The following is a 24,661-nucleotide window of genomic DNA, read 5'->3' on the forward strand; positions in this document are numbered from 1 at the left end:
TCCCTTTTGAATAAAAAAAAGGGGACATTGCCCAAAGGTTTTTCGAAGAGAATGTAATATAAGAAAATGAGGTAATGTGTGTTACTGATGTTGAAGATTGCTGTTCTGAGTATTCAAGACATGGTCGCTACCCATTGACTGTTTTTTTACAATTTTATTTAAATTTTTTAGAGGATCCATAGGAAAAAGAAAAACATTTCGGTACCCACTGACCCCACCCACCATGGAGCCCTACAAGGGGACGCACTACAAAGTCACGCAAGGACAATGCAGCAACGCCAGGGTTTCGTGAGCATTATACCAAAACACCAGCATCAGGCACAATGTCCACAACACCCGTTGAGAATTTCCAACACTGGTACTTGGTTGACTCTAGCCCAAGTGGACCAGCCGATTGACCAAGGGGCCACCCAAAGGCCGCCCGTCTACAGGAATTGAGGCCAAAGTGGTGTGTTAGGGTTGGACCCTCAACCACCAGGATCCTCTCCTCCCTTCACGGGTTGCCACGCGACGGCAAACACGTGGGTGGATGTTTAGATCCCAGAGAAGGTAACCAGATAGAACAGAACCTTCCCTGGGAGGTCCCTTCACCACGTACAGGAATCCACACCGAGGGGCACACAAATAAAACACTTAGAAAATGTACTCATTACTAACAAATAAAATCTAGGGTTCAGTCGAGTCCATAACATAAATAAGAACAAACCTACAAAACAATGAAATCTAAACTAAAACATTAAGCAACACCTAAAGTATAACATTATCAAACAACTTTGAAGATAAAAGACACATAAATACAGAATTTGCAAGTCCACTCAAAGAACTGATAAGACAAAAGACATGAAAGTAAAACATGGGAACAATAGGGTACTATGACAAGTAGTAAAGAAAAAATAACTAACGTTATAAATAATGAACCAGCACCCAAAAAATTGACCAAAGTTACAATTACCCAAACATTAACCATTGTGCAAAACCTGTCCATATACCAAATATTAAATAATAATCAAAAGCCTAAGTGGAAAGTTTAACTAAAGTGACTTTAGAATTATAAAAATCTAATTTACCAAATACTAAGTAAAAAAAAACAAGAAGAAATAAAGTCACTACACACCAGTTCACACATATTTACTAAATCTGAGTGAACCAACTGAGATGGAGGAATACATTATGAAAATATAAAACCTGACTCAGCAGGTTACACAGAGATGTGATAACAGGTGAAAGATGCAGTAGAAACAAACTTACACTCAGTGGTTATATACATCCTGACAAAAAATTGTAGTCTGAAAAGAAGACACTGTCTGCCAAATGTAAGATAGGTTTTAGTTTGCTGGATGTTTTTGTGTTCCCCTGGAAGGCATCACCAACCCTGAGTCTCAGAACCACTTGCAACTGTCATAGAAATTACAATCATCTGCCACATTAAATCAGTAATGCTTATTTACATATTAGAAATGAGTATAAACAATGAAAATCAAACACAAGATGCAAAACTTGACAGAAAGTTGTAAACAAACAAGATATTGTAGTCTCAAGGAGAGACAGTTAAGATGCACGTCTATCGAATAAATAGATTGAGGACTGTTTTAGAATAGCAGAGGAAGCTAGCTGTGCTGGTGCAACATGATTGGTGGAAGGTAGTTTATAAGTAGAGTTTAATCTACAGATTTCACATGAGAAACTTAAGTAAATGGATTATTATAAACTGTGTAGCATCACACAAAATTCACTAACCATTTTTAAATAAGTTACAAAAACACCACGTTGACATTAGTGGTGTGTCTACTGAATCTTTTACTCACCTTAGCATATTCACATCCAATGAGAGTCCTCACCTTCAGGTGAGCATACAGTGCATTTGACACATTGTTCAGCTACATAAGAAAAATATTATTGATCTATCACTTGAAACATCAGAGATGATGAAATGTAACACTGGAGTAAAATATAACATTTTTATACAATGAAACCAAATTTGACATTTTACAAACATGGGTGAGTTTTTAATTAGCCCTGTTTTAACAAGTGATAAATGCACACTTTTAGCTTAGAAGTTCTTTGTTTTTTTTATTTATTCAGAAAGACTGAAGTATAACAAATAGGTAAGTTCAATATTCCTTGTAAATTCATCACACATTAGTCGACCTATTTAGCTTAGTTTCTAAAAAAAGTATAGAATTGCTCAGTACAATTAGCACATGTAAAACTCAATATACCCAACATGCGTTACCAACATGTACTTGTTATACATAAGAAACTTTCCAAAGATTTCACATTTACAGCAAAATTTAACACTGATACTGATAAAAAGTGATTTATCTTTGTAATCTACAATTTATTTCATCAGTTTGAAAGTGACAATATTTTGATGAAAATTACAAAATTTATTTTATCTCAACATTGAACATTAGTTACAGACATGAACTACACTGTTTAATGGTTTTTATTAAAGTTAATACGATCAGAATACAATCTGTCCACAAACAACAAATTAGTTTTTTCAACAAAATGCTGACATTCACAGAATAATGTAACGTGTCACTGTCAAGCAATCCCAACATCGCCAATTTTGACAGCAGACAAAAGAAAAATACACAAAAATAAAAAAAACTGTCTATATCAGAACTCTGGACCTGAGAGAAAGTATATTTGTATCAAATCTCATGTAAGTTGTACAAACTACAACCATAAAATTATCCAGTTTGCAAGTTCTTACTTGCATGTAAATTCAGACTTTATGTATGTTACCATGTTGAACACATGAAAACTTACATTCATCCTCATTTTGGTTGCTGTAAACATGACCAGACAGAAACCCAAACAATACCTTTTGGGCTGACCTTCAAGTCCACAAAAATCATTAAAAATGGCTAAATAAGTAAAAAAAAGACAATGTCTGGGTCAAGTTACAACCCTACCAAGCTTCAAGTCAAATGAAAAATGGCAGTTGTCTGAAAAGTGACCGAAAGAAAAAACAACAGAAAACAAGAACGTCACTCTGACAAGTTTGATTTATTTATATTAATAACTACTATCAACCTAACAAATTTACAAAACTCAGTTTATTAAAACATTATTGTCTCAAAACGATGACTTGATACCCCATTTATCTGAACTGTGTATTCTACTTGGTACAGAGAGTTAAACACAGTGATGGTAATGACCTTTAAAACAAGCATGTCCTACAGTAAGTTCTACACAAACATAGAATGATTAAGTTATGCTTTGTTAGGTTCCCCAAAAGAAAATAAAAACTTACTGAATAAGGCTGGTCCTTTCTGGACACGATACCTCTACCTGTGAAAATTCTATTGGAAGAAACTGTTATTTACTTACTTAAAATGACGTTAAAGTCCAAACAAATAAATTAAATAGTGATATTCAGTAATTATCATGTGGCTAATATCAAATAACAATAAAATCCAAACGTCATGTGCAAGTGATAAATACGTCAATTAGTGCATGTTTTGATGTCTCTACAAAATATATTTCTGATGATCTAATCATTATCAGTAATTTGTTGATGGCTATAAATTATTTTATAAATACATGTACAACTGAAATTCATAGAGCACCATTTTGTTAAATTAAATCAACCTTAAGAAGGTATGTGCTTTACATTGTGTAAGATATGTTACATTAACCATGAAAACACTTTATGAACATCCCAGCATGTAATTCAGGTACATTCAAAGTTCACAGAAGCAACTATAACAAAACTCTCTTCCATGCAAAACGAAAGAAGCACAACATTGCTCTACTGACACAACTGTCGAAAAAAGAAAATGTTTTGTTGATAAATACAAAATGTAGGCACAGAATGGATTCAACTTCTCTGATGGAATTTCCATGGAATACATGATGCTTGCATAATATCAAATAAATAACTTTAAATGAGTTTTCTTCAATTTTGATAAAAACACAAAAACTCTTTGTTCACACTGTTTTTCTCTATAATACTTTGTACTACAACAACGTAAGATATCATAATTAAAAAACGAACATTGACAAACTACTGTTGTTATGGAAAATATTAAATGAAAATAAAAATATATATTTCCTTTCAATAAAGACACTAGTGTAACTATAGAAATACTTAAGGGAAACTACTACATTACTCACTCAATCAGGTCATACTGTTCTTTCAACTCCAAGCTTTTAGCAAAGTAAAGTTTTTCAGAACTAAGAGCAGGCAAAAAAGTTGCACATGTTCCATGTTTTTCCCACTCATGTTTCCTGTAAACAAATCACAACTCCAGTTTAACAACCTATCCTAAACTTTGTATATCTGGACATCAAGTTATTGGTTTAATATTTTCAATCTCAGATTGTATGCCAGACTTACACTTTTTGTTCTAGTTTAATAAACAGATGGTAGGTAATAAATGAACAGAAAAACACAAGAATCTAGGGTAAAAAAGTAATGAATAAAAACGGCTAAACAGTACTAAATACAAGAGATATGTGGCACATAACAATGAATAATATTATAAGAATGGACGTTCAATATATTGTACAACTAAAAATCAAAGATGTACAGCACAAAACAATGAAACTTTAAATTATTTAAAATTTCCACTGTTTGATATGGTTACGAATCAATGGTGCTGCCATCTGTTAGTTACAACACTTACTATCTTTATTTACAACACCTTTTTATTTAGCTTTGTTTTCTTCTCTCAGGTCAAATTACTCTAGCTTACGATCCCAAAACATTTCGCTCAAATCATATGAGATATGCAATTCAACTTATGCTACAGTGTTCTAGATAACTTTTGCCATGATCAGTAATTCAGTATTATGGATCATGGACAAGCATCTGTATGCTGGTTTATGCTGTGACTGAAAAAGTTAGAGTTTGAATAGGTCAATATTATAAAGTATTACAAAACGCACAATTTTTTTATTTATTTATGATTTCCTAAATTCTCTGTTTCTATGGTTGTGAAAGTCTTGTCCTCTTCTTAGCACTGACCCACGTTTTAATTGTACAACTGGGACCATACAATGAAATTTCTGAGTCTAAAATACTCATCAAACAGTATCTTTTCAGCCTTTGTAGAACACCTGAATTTTGTCTCAAGTCTGTTTTGTATAGAAAAAACTCTTTCACAAGCAGCATTTGTGATATAAAAATATAAAGCTGTTTGACATGTTTTGATGTTAGGAAGTTGATCACCATGAAGTTTGGTAAATGTTCAGTTTTGGGTTTTTATATCTGCCTTTAAACTGTTCATTTTTATTAAACATTAGCATCACTTCAGTTCCAATGTCATCTGACATTTTGGCAAGTTTACTAGCATCATAAAAACCTTCAGGGTCAGTAACAGCCCCATCTGCTCCATGTTCATCACAATCAGCAGAATCAAGTGTGGATCTCACATTATGAATAACGTTTCCACCTTCTTGCATAAGCTTATAAATGATGTCTTGTATTCACTCAACAAGTGATTTACTTCTAAAGTAGTCCCTTCCTACAAACATCATTCAATTTCAAAATTTAATCTGTAACTATAGGTTCTTTATAATGCTGGAAAATTATTGCTTTTCTAAATTTTAATGGGTTTGTTCACTGATAATAACTTCTTACACTGTTATTATAACAGTACTCAGTTCTTGTCCATCATGAAGTTACATGTACATCTAACTATCTAAATGTACATTTACTTCATTTAAACAAAAGACAGATATACTTTAGTAAACATTTTACATGACAACATTTTAAAAGCTTATCAAAGTTATTAAAAAGATCTAATGTTAGGTTGTAGAACATTACAAGTTTTTTTTTATTGACATTATTAAGTAGGTAAAGTTTAACTAAAGTAAAAAAACGTTTACAAAATACAACGTTAATTTATCTGTTTACTGGATGCAGGCCATACTTAATAAAGGCTTAGCTAATGTTAGGCCTAAGAAAAGTGAACTTAAGATTTCGGCATCAACAATTTAATTCTTTTGTATTATTTAAAAATCCTGTATTTAAATAAGTACTGTTGTGATAAAGATACTAGTTTAATTGCAAATGTTTGGTGGGTCTCTGCTAGTATAATTATGTTATTCTAGACACATCATTGTGTTCCTTTACTAACTGACTGGCAATATTGTTTTCAAACTTCCACTTGCATGCCACCCCAGTTGATTCAGTTCTTACCTTTCTTTCTTCATGTGTGTATATAGTATGCACCAGCTTAGCTCAAATCTTTTATTAATTGTCACAAAGCACAGTAAAGGCACAATTTACTGGTTTCTTTTAAACTACATGACAAGAGAGAGAAAACAGGTGCTAATGATACTTGAACTTTTACAGCTGAGTAGAGACTATAAAACCAATCTACAACAAACAGAAGTTACTGAGCAGCAACTTAAATAAAACACAACGAATGGGGAAAAATAATTATCCTTCAAAACGTCAATAGTTGAGGGTGATTTATCAATTCTAAAGTTCACCATCAATGCATTGCTATTGTGACATTCATAACTACAATCTATTGGTAAAATTTATGTATTGTTACACTTCTAGTTGTCATTTACTGTCTTTTTAAGCACAATACAAACATCTAGTAAAAACAACAACTTATTTTCACAGTGTGTAACCAATAGGCCCATCAACTTGTATTGAAGCATATCACTTACATCCATAACTGATAAGTGTAACAAATGACATATTTTAACTAGATACACTATCTACTTGAAGCACTGTATTAATATATAATTACATATGTACTATTACTTAAATATTGATACTGGAATGTTTATTCCTCAACATGTGAAAAATATTTACCAAAAACTTGAGTCCTTATGATGCACAAAAAAGTTTGGCCAGTCTTTTCCCAAGTCATGAATGAGAGGCTAGAATGTAAATAAAAAACATCTTAATGTATGAATAAGAACATATATATATATAGAAAAGAAACAATCTACAGCTAATACTGATTAACTGTGTTTTATAAGGTTATAACGTTAGTTACACAAACTCTCAACTGTCTCTAAGTTTACACAAAACACAAAATCTTCTCTCTTCGTACACTGGCTTGCTAGTTTATTTAACTTTAACTAATCCTCTAGCACATAAATCTTAGTTTTAAAAATCTAAATTTAATAAAAAACATAACACAATGTCTTTATAAAGACTAGCAAAGTTTCTCATGTCTTTATGAAGACTAGCAAAGTTTCTACAAAAATCAGAAAATTTTCATCACATCAACAACAGTTTCTTATTAAAATCTTGTCTCTTTTATAAACCATTTTGAAAATGAGAACAATGGTGAAAAATTTTGCTTTTAAATTCTTTAACGTTTCCTACATATCACACACGGAATGTTTTGTGTTGTATTACGCTATACTAACAGTGAAAACTAAAAACCTTTCTTTACGTAACTCGACTTGCTACTGTACGAGTATGAACACATTTTGATAAAAAACTGCATACATTTTCAGACTTTTAAGTAGTTTTATTTGAAATAAATAAAGACAAATTACTCGGGTAAAATTTAACCATTTAGCTCAAAAGCAACTGGCAATAAATTTGCTTTTGCAACAAAGTTGTTGAGGCTATCTGCTCCAATCTCCAGTTTTAAAGTGATAACCAGAGAAAAGGCAACCATCCAGCAACCAACTCTTGGGTTACTCTTCATCAGCAATTAGTAGAATTAATCATAACATTATAATTCCCAAGGCTGAAAAGGCAAACGTGTTGAAAATATCTTGTCTTTTGAAAAGACTAAGAGCATATCTTTAACTGGATATTTATATGAAAGAATAATATTATATGAACATGTCAGAAAAAGAAATAACTTATAATAAATTAAAGCAGTTAAAAAAATTCAAGAAATTTTGGTCATTCTGATAATCTAATTGTTAAACAAAGAAAAACTTATGTTGACATCAAAACTGATGTGTGTTTTATTATTGCAAAGCCACATTGAGCTAGTGTTGTAAATCTGTACAAGCAGAAACGTTAAAACTGATACTTAAAGAATTCTTTGAATATGAAGCTAGCTAGCTCCCTCTTAAATGAGCTGTACCTACACCAACTCAGAATTAATTCACTTATTGTGAACACCTGATAAAATATTCAGTTCCAAACTAGACAGGAGACCCAATATTGTATACATTTGTGAAACTTTTGTATATTAAAGTTTTAAAGAATAATGATGTATGTGTCATTATAAATTGTATTATTGTTCACATATTAAAATATTGTGTTAAAAAAGAAATAAACTGTTCATACTCTTGTTGGCAAGCTTCAGATACTGGATATATATCAACATTTATTTAATTTGCAGCTTAACTCAATTTCAGACCATTCCAAATTGTAATATGACCATATAAAGCAGTAAGGCAGTACTATGATAAATCTCAAGTCATGACAAAGATAATATTATATAGCACCTGTTTAATTTTTTTTTGCAAAATTAAGAACTTAAAACTTGTATACTATTAAAATTTAATTATTAGCTACATTTTGTGCCATATTTATTTGCACAAGGATTGTGGCATTCAAAACGAATACACACAAAAAACAACGTCACACATTTATTTGCATAATTCAATGAATTTAAAGCAAGTTAAATTAACAATAAAGTGGACAACAACTTTATCTCTAAAGAGGGTTTATTTATTTATTAGGTACAAAGGTACATAATGATCAGTTTGTGCTGTGTCTAGTACTGAGATCAAACCCTAGGGAACATACTTCTGTCATCACAGAGTCATCAATTGAAGATAGAAATCAACCAACTTTTACTGCAGATAAATTCCTTGATTATCTTACAGCATCTTAAAAACTATATTTGTTTCTTTGTTTTTAACTGTCATGAAATGCTATCTGTACTACTCACTCCTAATTTAGCAGTGTGTAAGACTAGAAGGAAGACAACTAGTCATCACAGCCAACTTTTGGGCTACTCTCTTACCAACAAAGAGTAAGATTGACCGTCACATTATAATGCCCCCATGGTTGAAAGGGCAAGCATGTTTGGTGTGATGGGGATTCAAACCCATAACCTTTGGATTACAAATTGAGCACCCTAACCACCTGGCCATGCTGGGGTCCAACTGTGTCTGTATTAAGAATCTTATAACATATGTGACTTTTTGTCTTAATTTTATACTTTCCCACATTTTACAAATAGCTTCACAAACCTTTTATAATAATAAAACTTAACTTCATCTATAATGTACGATAATCATTAAGATATTTTCTAAAGTCATCCCATTTCTTTTTAATTTCATATCTACATACTCAAATTCAACAAGGGAAACACCTCTACACATAAACATCGAAAATTTATATTTCAATACTAAGTTTAGAAAAATACAGAAATAAAAGTTAATGAGCTTTAAAAAATTTAAAAAACTTGTCACATACTCAAGTAACAATAAAAACTACAAGGTTTAAAACTGTTTACAAACCTGTATCATTTCTAGATCAAAAGGACATACTCAAGTAACAATAAAAACTACAAGGTTTAAAACTGTTTACAAACCTGTATCATTTCTAGATCAAAAGGACATACTCAAGTAACAATAAAAACTACAAGGTTTAAAACTGTTTACAAACCTGTATCGTTTCTAGATCAAAAGGACATACTCAAGTAACAATAAAAACTACAAGGTTTAAAACTGTTTACAAACCTGTATCATTTTCATATCAAAAGGACATACTCAAGTAACAATAAAAACTACAAGGTTTAAAACTGTTTACAAACCTGTATCATTTTCATATCAAAAGGAGAGGATTTGTTACAATAAGAAGGATTTGGTGGTGTCAGAGAATTAGGCCTGCAGGAAAAATTCAAAATTATAAATATCAAATTTTTTCTATACTAAGCAATCATAAGTTTTTATAAACTAAAAGATACAATTTACAATACAGTATGAAATTTTCTAATATTGCAAAGCACACAATATTAATTATACCTCTTGAATGACCAAAATGCTATTCATATATCTACCCTTCTAATGTTAAAATGGTAAGCCTCATCACATGTAACGTCTTGGTTTCACAGTTAGTAGTTGTGCCATGATCTTTGTAAGTTATTCTAGTGTATGGAGCCATCTGCATCTCAGCACTATCTATTGTAGAAACAATCTTAAAATTTCAATATGTACACAGCATGATCTCTAACCCATTGAAATACAGTTCAAACCACCGGACATCTGACAACAGCAACATAAAACTTGACATTTAGTAAATATACTCCAATGTTTTTGTCACTCAGTAAGAATACTGGATTATTTATCTCAAAAAAGCTTGAGAATATATCTACAGAACACAATTTATTTTTAAAATATTTATTGAAGATGTAAATGATCCAAGTTATTTTTGAACAGTTGTCCAGAACTGTTTCAAGTTTTAACATTTGTGAATAACAATAAAATTATTTATCTTTTTGTTTATTAAAGCAACTGTTTAAATTCCTCACAATTAGCTTCAAAAACTTGATATTGATTCAAGCATTTCTTTTGATAAACAAAAAAATAATTATTTTGTTTTTATTGTTGTTCAAATTTTCTATTGGACATGACTTTTGCACTACTCTGTATATATATATAAAATGTTAATTTTCAAAACACTTCCGTAAACATACTTTGCTACTCATAAGAATGTTTCTTATAAAAATTAGTAATAAAGTGTGTTAATTCAAATTAGAATATTAAAGAAAAGAATATCACATGAAAACAAATATACAAAGAGACTTTCAATAAGCATTGTACTTTAACCAAAGTGTTACAGTTGTTACTGGGAATGTCATTAGGCTAAAAAACAGTTAGGAAACACAACTGTAAATGTTAAAGTTTTGGTTACAACATTCCTATCCAGAGCTTTAAATAACTGTTTCCTATTTGTCAAAGACCAAACAGGCAGGTTCAATTACTTTATAAAACCATATGACAAGACTTATTATTCTCTATCTCTGTTATTACAATACAACTTAATAATCTCTCTACAGAAATTGCCTGTTACAGCTAAACTAGCATCCAGTCTAGCTTCACTTTTTGACTTTTACTAACTTGGTTGACTATATACACAGTGCTCAATTGAGGTCTAGAAATTTCTACAAACTATGACATGTTATGATGTAACAATACACCTTTGTATAAGGATTAGTGACTCTTATGAAAGACAGAGAACAAGTGTCACATTAACGAAGAATTATGATGCATATCTTAAAATTATGGTGATGTACAAGGCAGAAAAGGGAAATCACTGTACTGATACTAGAAAGTTTGGTTTAACTGAAAATAATGTAAGATGTTGACAGACAGAACTCCTTAATGCATGTTTTACAAGAAAGATTTCTCACAGACCTAAAAAAGTACATCATGGAAATCTAGGTTTTTATCTTTCCCATGGTTTGGGGAACTTGGGGCACCTTATACTCAAGATTGCCCTATAATCAAGTCAATCAACTAACTGAAGTTATTACTGTGTTTTCATTGTCCCAATTGTTCAGTAATGTGGTCATTATGATTTCTCATGACTGTTGTTCATAAAGTTTGTTCAGCCTAAATAACTAGTGTCACAATTCACAAAAATAGTAAAGTAACAAAATTTGTGATACCTGATTATCACTATCCTTGAATATTCCAAATATCCAAGTAACTGAAATACTGCTGTAAAGTTTGTTACTTGTTTAGTGCAAAGCTAAACAACAGGCTATCTCTACCACCCCCACCACAGATATCCAAACTATATTTTTTACTATCACAAGTTGGTTTTTCAGCCATCTCATACTGACAGCCAACTAGATGAATGTAATTGATCAGTTAGTGTGATGAACAATCACTTAGCAACTTCCAATAATTGTTTAGCTCTGATCTACACCGCACTAAAACTGTGTTGATGCACAAAATGTTCTTTTTGCTGGATTCAAAATAATCGATTTTTTATCAGTCTTACTGTGAAGCAATGTCATACAGACAAGATAAAAACTACAGTAAGTGAACAATAAACTGTACTTTAGTATAGAGAATCAAAGTGTTTGATGTAGTAGGAGTGACATAACAGAAAAACAACAGTCTTATCACAAACAGATATAATAATAATTTACAAAATTGTATATTACATTATTACAAATGGAACACTGAAGCTTAAGAATAGAATCTATCTTTTCACATGGGCAGACCCACAGGAGGGCAGGTAAACATGTATACATAATAATAGCAAACCAATGGTCTCAATGTGACATTTCTAATTCAGAAACAGAATAACGAATCAACTTATACACAAATCTATATCTTTATGATTTCTTTCCTGGTTTTCACATAAATATATTTTACTTATAAAATATTATCCTCATGCCAAAGGGGAACACTCCCCCCTTCTAGATCTGCAAGTGAACTGTTAGAACAGCCTAGTAAAACCTAAATTATTCAGATTAATAATAACCATTATTATAAAATACAATTTACTATCCAGATTTAAATATCTGTAATAAATTTATCCTGCTTAATAACCAGTACTCGATTAAATAATTAAATTTATTATCCAATAAGAATTTTGAAGATTTAATATAACTATTTAAAGTAGTAATTTCATGGGTCTCTACAAATTTAAATCATTCACTAATACAAGAAATGTGTTATAAAAATCTAATTAAACATGTTTTTTACTTTTGCTGGTAATAAAACACAAGTTTAGCCACTATCCAAAGGTTTTCCACACTCATACTTACCATAAGCCGTGTATTACCCAATAATTAACCCCAGCAGGAATTTCACACTACAGGGAATGAAATAATAAAAAAACTGTTTATTACTTTCCTGATAAATAACAAACAGAAGCAAGTTTTCAATAATGAAACTCAAAAAGAAACTTAATATTATGATAGAATTAGATACAAAATATTGTATATCATGAAACAGTTATTTTGGTGTTAATTATGATTAAACATAATTAATGATTATTGGTTTTTTAAAGTTTGGTTATTGCAAATGAAGACACTGACAGTATCTTTACAGCTTGAATAATTACTGCATGCAGTATGCAAGACTGAATTTGTTAACAGGTAACAAATAACTCTATAAAAGAAATATGTCTTAATCTAAACTAACAGGACAAACATGTCTTGTTAATACCTGGAGAAATGAGAAATCTTTTATTATTTTCATTCTCCACTACACATAGTGCCAAACTTAATGTCACGTTTCACAGTATGTGAGAATGAACAGGTAAGTCACCTACTCGTAGTTTAAACTGAAAATAAGCAAAATCTAACTAGAAATATCCCTGAAGTACCATGTAACAATAAAATTCTCTCCTTGTTTTACATCAAATGTCATTAATAAGGCTTAAAGGTTAAACTGGACACCAGATGAGAAAGATACTGAATTTGGGTGATACAAGTAGTGTTTTCCCATCGCATTTTTTGGAAGTTACAGGTAGTGTTTTCCTGTCATACTTTTAGAAGTCACAGGCAGTGTTTCCTGTCATACTTTTAAAGGTCAGTTATATTAATACACTATTTAAAACATTATAAATAACAAAAATAATAGCAGTTGTGGACTTTTATTCATAATTTTAATAAGACAGTATTAAAATGTAAAGTAGAACAACAAGTATCAATTACTCATAAGAGATATTGACTGAAAACTAGAAGATTCAAACATTATCTCCTACATTCTGTCTTCCACATACATGGTTCATCTGTTTTTCAATGATTTATTTCATCTCCTTGAATGAGCTCTCAGAGTTAGATTTGTCCATATGAATTATCAGTTTGAAGGCTGCATACAGAAACTATGTTGCAATAAAAACATTAATAACTGTTTAATATCATTAACTGATTATCTATGACCACTGACTGATGTCAAATAAACCAACAGAATATTCAAAATTACAACTAAATCAATTAACCTGACAAGAATAATCTAATAATTGACATTTTTCTGATTAATACCATGTTTACTTCAACAATCTTAAGTAACCAAAATATTTTTTCTTATTACAAGTTTCAAATATAAAAAAACATAATGAATATAAATAGTTTGTTCAGCTATACTGATTAGAGTTAAGCCTATTTTAAATTATCCAGTTCAAGTTTCATGTAAAGATAAATTTATAGTTTAAATGTAATCGATTAATGAGCCCAGTTGATGATCAATTAGTGAATTTCATTAATTATCTTGTTCTGTTTATTAAATAATACAGTGCAACTTAGTCTAAACACTAATATAAATTTTACCTTTCCAAAAAAATTTTTCCCCCAAGGTTGAAAGTTTTATTTTACTTAAAATGAATAACCTATACTCACTAGATTACATCTTGACCCTAAGTAGTTTGAGGTAATATTGTACTTTAAGTCCAGTACTTCTCCTATCAGCAGTAGCAGTTATAAAGTATACAGAGTAAACTAAATATCTCTAGCCTACTTACTGCAATGGTTTTTGACACTTGAAGACAAACTGTTGGAGGCCATCTTTGAACAAATAATAAAAAATCAACTTCTCCAAAGGAACTGTTAATCTGAAGACTGAAACAAACAAAACAAAACTGTTAATCTGAAGACTGAAACGAACAAAACAAAACATAACTGTTAATCTGAAGACTGAAACGAACAAAACATAACATAACTGTTAATCTGAAGACTGAAACGAACAAAACAAAACATAACTGTTAATCTGAAGACTGAAACGAACAAAACAAAACATAACTGCTAATCTGAAGACTGAAACGAACAAAACAAAACATAACTGTTAATCTGAAGACTGAAACGAACAAAACATAACATAACTGTTAATCTGAAGACTGAAACGAACAAAACAAAACTTTCTCTTTCCAATAAGATAAATTACCATTATTAACTTATACATTCTGTAAAAATAGGCTGTGAAAACATTTAATAATATTTACTATGGTTACTTCTAGTCAGATTACTGTATCCAAGAGAAAACTGTATCATTTCATTTTTGATAGATATACAGGCCTGTTTAAGTTTATATAGTGCAAGTGTTAGATTTAGTAGTTTTAGAAGAGATAGTTTATCATAGGTTTACGTACCGTTTTGTGATTCATATATTACATAAATAATTATGAAGTGGTGATCATCGTGTTCTTGCATCATGTCATTAGAAGCTTCTCAGTTTTCTTGTTTTGATTGTGTGTTATTGTATCACAATATCTAGTAGTGTGTGTGTGTGTAATGTTCTAGACGTCTGTTGGGGTATAAAGGTGTCTAAAATGTACTATGATATAGATATATCTAGACTGTGTGGTTGTGAGTTTAGCCTTAAATAACATACAGTGGTAAATATTTTAAAAGTGAAATTACCACAGACTGTATTGTAATAACAGTAAAGAAAACATTTTACAATTCTATTCTAAAGTCATAGAACCAGCTTGTGTGTGCACTGATTTGTTTACAAAGTATTTAAAGCTCTGCATACAACTGTGATAACCAACAGTGTAACAAACATTTCACTTGGTTTACTATCTTATTTTAAAACAAATGAACTGTGTGTCACTGTCTATTGTCAACAAGTTAGAGTAAAGAATCTGGCCCATATATAAGCCCTGATAATTTTAATAAACATAATGACTGTGCTCTACCATTTCTGAAAATTTTAATAAACATTATGACTGTGCTCTACCTTTCCTTCAGAAAATTTTAATAGATATTATGAATGTGCTCTACCTTTTCTTTAGAAATATTTAATAGATATTATGACTGTGCTCTACCTTTTCTTTAGAAATATTTAATAGATATTATGACTGTGCTCTACCTTTTCTTTAGAAATATTTAATAGATATTATGACTGTGCTCTACCTTTCCTTTAGAAATATTTAATAGATATTATGACTGTGCTCTACCTTTTCTTTAGAAATATTTAATAGATATTATGACTGTGCTCTACCTTTTCTTTAGAAATATTTAATAGATATTATGACTGTGCTCTACCTTTCCTTTAGAAATATTTAATAGATATTATGACTGTGCTCTACCTTTTCTTTAGAAATATTTAATAGATATTATGACTGTGCTCTACCTTTCCTTTAGAAAATTTTAATAGATATTATGAATGTGCTCTACCTTTCCTTTAGAAAATTTTAATAGATATTATGAATGTGCTCTACCTTTCCTTTAGAAATATTTAATAAATATTATGACTGTGCTCTACCTTTTCTTTAGAAATATTTAATAGATATTATGACTGTGCTCTACCTTTTCTTTAGAAAATTTAATAGATATTATGACTGTGCTCTACCTTTTCTTTAGAAATATTTAATAGATATTATGAATGTGCTCTACCTTTCCTTTAGAAATATTTAATAAATATTATGACTGTGCTCTACCTTTTCTTTAGAAATATTTAATAGATATTATGACTGTGCTCTACCTTTTCTTTAGAAATATTTAATAGATATTATGACTGTGCTCTACCTTTTCTTTAGAAATATTTAATAGATATTATGAATGTGCTCTACCTTTTCTTTAGAAAATTTAATTGACATTATATTTTGTGAGAAATGAAACTTTATCTCTTTTATAAAGCCTGGTGATTTTGTTAAAAATACAATTTTTTCTCTTATATCACAGCTTCATTTACATAACCTCTGGATTCATTTGTTGCTTTGTAGCTACATAGATCCCTTCATAGTATACTGAAGCCACTTATCACAGTAGGAGAATATAAACAAAAAGTAATAAACATACCACAGTTGTATTTCAATATTTCCTCAAGTATGTGTGTGCGTCATATGATAAGTAATTTCTTTTCATTTAAGTTTTCTTTCTTAATCCGATAAATTTTAACTCTTTTATATCTTAATTAATCTTACAAAAATATAAACAAGCATAAAAACAATAAATTTAGTGCTTAATTAGGTCTGGACTCATCTTTTTGTCACTGGAAGATAAAGTGCTGTGAACATCGTTTTTTTGTAATGATTTTGGCACTTCCAAACATGCTTATTTATTTATTATTTCAATTATACAATTTCAAACACAAAATATCATCATTAAAATAAATTATAATAATTTTATGATATTCTAACTAAGTTATTAACAGGTTTAAAAATTCTTTTCGCTAGTTGAACCGAACAGGACAATGAAACTGTAGCCAGATATTTCCAAACCTGACACCTAAAAAGAAATACACTTTTAAGGAATTTGGTAAGAAAAATCTTCTCTTCCTATTGGTTATTAATATTCCAATAAGAAATGCAAGAGTATTACTGACACTTTTATTTAGAGAGGATGTAACAGCAGTAGCAGATGTGTTTCTTTTCCATATCTCAGTAAAGGAAGAACCTTGGAGCTTATGTCTACACTACAAGTGTATTGTTTGTGTCGAGCTGAGGAGATCATATAGCCCTTTCTACCCCTATAAAAAGAGCCACTTATTGGCTGGGATACAACAGCTACTGATACACTCTTCCTACAAAAAGTAATTGTAAAATAACTAGTGGTATCCTGGAAAGTATCGACAAAATAAACTTGGAAGCCAATGTGTTAAAATGTTATATTTATTAACTGTAAGTTCAGTACCTTTTAAGAAACAAGTGCAGATTATTCTGTGAATAATAACCTTATACAAGTATTTTTTGTATATTTTATAATCATACATTGCTAAAAACAAAAACATGTATTCTTAAAAAATATTCAGATTCAAAACTGAGGTATGGAGAAAACAAAAGTAGCTACACAATTTTATTAGGAATTGTAAGGCAAATAATAATGACATCTCCTAAATTACAATATGTTCTTTTTCAGTGCTTATGAAGTCTACCAGATTTTATGGGTAACCTGTATACAGATAACAAATTAAAACATAATGAACTAAACCACCTCTAGATCCTATATACGTTTCCATAACTTTCATGAAAGACAATAGCATATTTTTGGAGCTTTTCTGATTAATTAATTCATATTTTTAAAAAACAATTATTAACGCCAATAGATATTCCCTTCCTTGCTTACTGAGGCTATACAAGTTTATCCACGTCTATAAAAAACACCCTAAACATACGGTACATAATAACAATAAACTTTTAGAAGTTGGAAACACAGTGAATATTCGCACATACATTACCTTATTAATAACGCTGCCAAAATCAGAGTTTTGTTTCTTCCATCAACATTTATATTACCAATAATATTATTTAACATCTTAGAACAAGATAATTTATAGCTCAGCGAAGATAGTCTTTGTTGCGTTGTCGCCTAAGGCTAAATGTATAAAACATTAATACAAGACTGGCAGTTTTGTCCTTCCTAGAAACAAAACGTTACCACGTCATTAGGCCTACATAACATTTGGCTGGGAAATCCATTCTAAAAATCCCATGACCTCTAATTCCGAGTATACTGAGTACATTTTCTACCGAGTACATTGATTTGCTAACCACATAATTACAGTTTACTACAAGAACGGATTTTTCGGATAACACAATTTTATTTTTCATTAGTTGGAAATTAACCAGTTATAGTAACTTCTATGTAATTCGGCTCTTCTATATTACCACTTTGAAAGAAAAAAAGAAATAAACTATAATTTTTATTATCGTTCTAATTATCGTGAAATAAAAATTTTACTAAATCATAAAAATATACGTTTGACTACTAGCACTACTACTACTTATAACCTTGGGTTGTTTTTCAGAATTTGTAATATTTACCAGGGGGACTCGGATATTTTGATGATAATAAAGTTCCGAAATATCGGTTGAAATGAAAGTTCCATCGTAATTATCTGGAGCGTAAATCGAGAACGGGTACACAACTGAACGAACTCGAAGAAATTATAAGTAAAACAAGGAAAAATGATACCGAGTCCAATTATACAACAAAGGCCATACATTTTATTAACATAACGATATGAAGGCTTATAATAAATGAAAAACAATAACATTGATTTCATAAAAGTTTACAATTTCAGTAACTTGTATTAGATCAATAATGTATCTAACCCTATCAACATCAATTATTTAAGTTTAGATACTTTTGCATCATACGCCATATTTCCACCTGGCAAGAGTTTGATGACAAACAACATAAAAAGTTACCTGCGTATACAGTTATTGATTCTCTATAGTCTGTCTTGAATAAACATTTTTCAAACTAAGTGGTATCAGATTACATCTCGCATTCACAACTGTTTAAACTCACGTATCTGTCTAGTTAGAATCACTGTGTGATAATCCTGTTAATTATAACTCGATATGCAGACAATCTCAGTTGATCTTGACGGGTATGTTCAAACTTTCGTCTTTCGTTAGCATTTCACAACACATTGTTTAACTTGGTAGAAGAATGTGTTGATTGTAAAGTGGCAGTTCAGCTCGTGAGAAAGAAAGTGAAACATTTGCTTAGTATTATGCAACACGGCCATAAGTTGAAACTATTGTGAGCTACAGTTGAACTATTTGGTTAGTTCAGAGTGCTTCAGAAGTATACAGACCATTTTTTCTACCCTTAGGTTCTGTAATAAATACTACTTACTGCTGATACACGCTTTGAAAATATATTTTTATTAACTTAATAAAATATTAGGTGTTAATAGCTCCTGTCATTATTAGTATAAAAAGAGATAAAATCGTTTGTTAAAAAACACGTGCCTGGCATGGCCAGGTGGGTTAAGTCGTTCGACTCGTAATCTGAGGGTCGCGGGTTCGAATTCCCGTCACACCAAACATGCTTGCCCTTTCAGCTGCGTGAGCGTTATAATGTTACGGTCAATCCCACTATTCGTTGGTAAAAGAGCAGCCAAAGAGTTAGTGGTGATGACTAGCACAGATAGCTCTCGAGTAGCTTTGCGCGAAATTCAAAACAAACCAAACCAAACTTAAAAGACACGGCATTGAAAAAATAAATAAAAGTGACGTGTGGAATAGCTGCCCTCCATTAGATCGAGACTTATATATATAAATAAATAACGTACATGACTAAAACTGGATAATGTACCAAATGCGTTGAACTGCATATCTACAAGAGATAATTAAACACCAGAAACAGCAGAGCAGAAGCCTAGAATAATAGAAAATTGTTGTTTGTTGAATTTCGTGTAAAGTTGCTCAAGGGCTCTTTGTACTATATTCCTAATTTTATAGATACAATAGGGGAAATGCACCAACTGTCAACTCATAAGTTACTATTCCCCCAGGTGAACTCAGCAGATAGTCCAATGTGGCTAAAAGAAACACACACAGGCTACTATATTCGAATAAGATGTGACCATTTTTATAACACACTCATGATGTAAAGTACGAACTGTAATTTTTTCCAATAGTATTTCTACCTTTGTATTTATCTTGGGTGTCCCTGAGGTCTGTCAGATAGTTTACGTAGTGTTACACCAATATATGTCACACTGTGTGCAATAAATTAAACACCCAAAAATTCAAATAAGTTGTCCATGGACGCTTTTGGTCCATCTCTAGCTATGTCACTCTTGTATGTCAAGATGTCCTTTACATTGTCTTGTACCAGTTAGCCACGTCATTTTACTTTCTTGACAGTTCCTAAAGCAACCCGTTACCATTTCTTATTCTGGACTGTTGACTGAGGCGATACATGGGCTATCTGTGCTCTACCCACCACAAGTATCCAAACCCGGTTGCTAACGATGTGAATCCGCAGACATACAGCTGTGGAATCTAGACCAGTAGTTCTTAAACTTCAGTAACACAAGAACCACTTTTAAGTTATAATTTTTTATACTTTTAGATGTTTTTGTTTGAAAACAAAAGATAGTGTACCTTAAAAGCTGTATTTCAAATTAAATACTTATTTCATATAAATTTAATTTTATAAAAAAATATTTTTATCTCTAAATCACATTAAAAAATAATAATTTTAAAACATTTCAAACACGACTCCTTAGAGAACGGTCGCGAACCCCAGTTTGAGAAACTTCTCTAATCTATCAGTTCAAAGATATTCGGGTTTCTTCACACAAAATTCAACTGATATTACTTCATTGTTGGGTTGACAAATCAAGAAATATTTGAAAGAATATCACACCAATAGAAAAAAAAGATTTTAAACAATACATATACCGATAGGGAAACAAGATTTTAAACAATACATACACCAATAAAAAAACAAGATTTTAAACAATACATATACCAATAAAAAAACAAGATTTTAAACAATACATACACCGATAGGAAAACAAGATTTTAAACAATACATACACCGATAGGAAAACAAGATTTTAAACGATACATACACCAATAAAAAACAAGATTTTAAACGATACATATACCAATAAAAAAACAAGATTTTAAACGATACATACACCAATAAAAAACAAGATTTTAAACCATACACCAATAAAAAACAAGATTTTAAACAATACATACACCAATAAAAAAAACAAGATTATAAACAATACATACACTAATAGGAAAATGGGGATCCCATTGGATCTGACGACAACCAATAATTTACTCTTATCATGAATACAAGTGGTTAGAAAACTGCTCATGTGAATTCAAACACGTCCTTTATTAACGGTATATTAACGACGCTTTCTCCCTGTTTCGACAATCAAGCCAAGTTCTCATGTGAATTCAAACACGTCCTTTATTAACGCTATATTAACAACACTTTCTCCCTATTTCGACAATCAAGCCAAGCTCTCATGTGAATTCAAACACGTCCTTTATTAACGCTATATTAACAACACTTTCTCCCTGTTTCGACAATCAAGCCAAGCTCTCATATGAATTCAAACACGTCCTTTATTAACGCTATATTAACAACACTTTCTCCCTGTTTCGACAATCAAGCCAAGCTCTCATGTGAATTCAAACACGTCCTTTATTAACGCTATATTAACAACACTTTCTCCCTGTTTCGACAATCAAGCCAAGCTCTCATGTGAACTCAAACACGTCCTTTATTAACGCTATATTAACAACACTTTCTCCCTGTTTCGACAATCAAGCCAAGCTCTCATGTGAACTCAAACACGTCCTTTATTAACGCTATATTAACGACACTTTCTCCCTGTTTCGACAATCAAGCCAAGTTCTCATGTGAATTCAAACACGTCCTTTATTAACGCTATATTAACGACGCTTTCTCTCTGTTTCGACAATCAAGCCAAGTTCTCATGTGAATTCAAACACGTCCTTTATTAATGCTATATTAACGACATTTTGTCGCTGTTTCGACAATCAATTCAAGTTTCCAAGTTCCTTTCTTACCTTAATTTCCCAACATCCCAATATCAAATTCACATCTAAATTCGAAGAAAGTAATTCTTTACGGTTCCTAGACTTCAGAATTATCAAAGAAGGTAAATATTTCTCTAACTCTGTTTATCATAAAAGGATATCTACTGGTTATTGCACCAATTTCAATAGTTTTGCCCCCAACTTCTTCAAAAGTGATCCGATTGCATCTCCAAATTCCCCCTCATTATCTACTGTCCTTTAATAGGCTCGCAATCTCTACTAATTAAAAAAAATAGCTCTCTTCCTTAATAAACCATTTGATACTCAAATTAAGCTTAGAATAACATACAGAGTAGCCTCCACATTAAACACTTATTTCAGTACAAAGATCTAATACCTAAACTTTATGTTCATGATTTATGTAGTGACTGAAGGATCACGAACATTAACAAAACGAAACTTAAAAACTAATCTGTAAACATTTAGTGCAACTGCAAATAAATCGACCAAGAGATTACGGAGATATAAGCTAAAAGTTTGTAGCTGAGAAACAAAACAGAACTGTTCCGTTAACCGCTATGCTGCGGCTAAAAACAACGATTTTCTGTTTGAAGTAATTTTCTTGGACTTTTGTCACATTTTGTGAACTAATTATTAAATTGAAGTAGAATTGTGAGAAATTGTCGTCAAGGGATTCCACGCGCCAAACACACTGACACACACACACAAGTTGGATTTGCCCATTTTGAGTCTTTCTAAGGGCGTCAGAGCTTACAGAAAACATAATTAATCAGCCTTGTTTCGACCAATGTAAAACAAAAAGCTATATTACTTCATCTTGCAGTTTCGAATCCACTGATCACCGGAAGAGGATTTCAGGACACTTCAAACGAAATAGTTTCATGCAACAAAGTGAAGAATTTTTTTTCTTGTCATATACTTTGAATCTCGTGTTTTCAGGGGCTCTCGTACACATTAAAAAAAACAAAAAACGAAAAATAAAAGCTGTCTTCCAAACAAGAACACAATAATATACACCAGTAATGTAATGTATAGACAAAGTAAAACATTACAATGTCACATAAGTTTTATTTTCATTGTTGTTAATTTCGCGCAAAGCTACACGATGACTCTCTGCGCTAGCCGTCCCTAATTTAGCAGTGTAAGACTAGAAGGAAGGCAGTTAGTCATCACCACCCACCGCCAACTCTAGGGCTACTCTTTCACCAACGAATAGTGGAATTGACCGTCACATTATAACGCCTCCACGGCATGTTTGGTGCAACGGGGAATCGAACCCACGACCCTCAGATTACGAGTCGAACGCTTTAACCCACCTGGTCCATAGGTTTTATATTTAATCTCTTTTGAAACGCAATGCACATTAACTTGTTAAGTAACTTGTGCCATATAAATGCTTTCTTTCATCTTCAAAAAAACAAAAACTTGTATGATCACTTTGTTTCTCATACAAACTTAAAATTTTATCATTTCAAGTTCTACTTAATTTTTATCTTATAACTATGCTAATGAAATAATTCAATGTTATTTATTTACCATTTTCATTTTATATATATATATATATAATGAAGTTAAACAAGTAAACAAGATCATGAGGAAGGACTGCGTTGAAAACATCGAATCCCAAACTCTGATAACCATAATTTATAAGCCAAAACAAAGCGCATTAAAATTAAACAAAATACACCGTATTTTTTTTAAAGATCCTAACCACTAACGTGGGATTATAAAATTTATCGTAGGTTTTGGAGGTGAATGAGAAATAGGCCCCACATCGCGGTGGGGATACTTGTCAACCAATCCAAAGATAGAGTAATTACTAATTTCGTTGAAGCTTATCATAAACTTTCTTCTATGCATAATTCTTATATAGATTCGCTGTTTCTTTATGCTATTCTAAAATACATAAATATCCAATTAGATTGAGATTTATTTCCGATTGAATAAACTCAATTATCAAACAACTGGCTACGTTATTAAATTTAATAGTTTACTTAATGAAATAGAAAATGTTAGTACTAACAATACAAGACATACGTTTCGTAAGATATAAAATAACCAACCTATTTTATAATGTATAAGAAAGTGTGAGCACGTAAATAGTATTCAAACATTTGATTTTACAACATATATATCATGATACTATTAAGAGATTTAATTATTGTTTTAAATTCATTAATACAACAATATTCTTACCCATTTATAGAACTAGAATAAAGAAAATAGTTCCAAAGTCATGAAAGTAATATTATGTTTCTGTATTTATAATAATTATATATTTTTCAATATACAGGTTTTTAAACAAGTGATAGGAGTTTCAAAGGGTGCTAACTATTTAACTTGTATAGTAAATTTATATTTATACTCAATGATGTCGAGATATTTACATATATATATATATATATACTATTATGAAAATATATTTACTGAAAACTATGCAAATCCAGATATTTTCACTTTAACTTGCAGATATATTGATGATTTAATTTCCCTAAATAATTCTGAAATATA

General features: G+C 30.8%; 1 protein-coding gene across 13 annotated transcripts in view; it reads right to left on the minus strand.

The window, feature by feature from the left end:
* Nucleotides 1-521: 521 nt before the first annotated feature.
* The window catches only part of LOC143251858 (ribonuclease Oy-like), a 30,046-nt gene continuing 5,906 nt past the window's right edge, over nucleotides 522-24,661 (minus strand). Inside the window, exons 2-10 of one of the 13 annotated variants that reach the window (XM_076503148.1) lie at nucleotides 19,013-23,094; nucleotides 14,384-14,480; nucleotides 13,628-13,734; nucleotides 12,684-12,730; nucleotides 9,714-9,786; nucleotides 6,785-6,852; nucleotides 4,126-4,239; nucleotides 3,263-3,311; nucleotides 522-1,877 (exon numbers count right to left, since the gene is read on the minus strand). In XM_076503148.1, the coding sequence (XP_076359263.1) occupies nucleotides 1,752-1,877; nucleotides 3,263-3,311; nucleotides 4,126-4,239; nucleotides 6,785-6,852; nucleotides 9,714-9,786; nucleotides 12,684-12,730; nucleotides 13,628-13,654 (504 nt within the window). In that variant the 5' untranslated portion in view covers nucleotides 13,655-13,734; nucleotides 14,384-14,480; nucleotides 19,013-23,094 and the 3' untranslated portion in view covers nucleotides 522-1,751. Of the gene's footprint in view, nucleotides 1,878-3,262; nucleotides 3,312-4,125; nucleotides 4,240-6,784; nucleotides 6,853-9,713; nucleotides 9,787-12,683; nucleotides 12,731-13,627; nucleotides 13,748-14,261; nucleotides 14,481-18,039; nucleotides 18,548-19,012; nucleotides 23,095-24,661 lie in introns of those variants that run through there. The other 12 variants (XM_076503147.1, XM_076503152.1, XM_076503151.1 and 9 more) reach the window with 12 other exon arrangements.

Source organism: Tachypleus tridentatus, chromosome 6 (assembly GCF_004210375.1).
Source record: "Tachypleus tridentatus isolate NWPU-2018 chromosome 6, ASM421037v1, whole genome shotgun sequence".
In the NCBI taxonomy this organism is placed as follows: domain Eukaryota; kingdom Metazoa; phylum Arthropoda; class Merostomata; order Xiphosura; family Limulidae; genus Tachypleus; species Tachypleus tridentatus.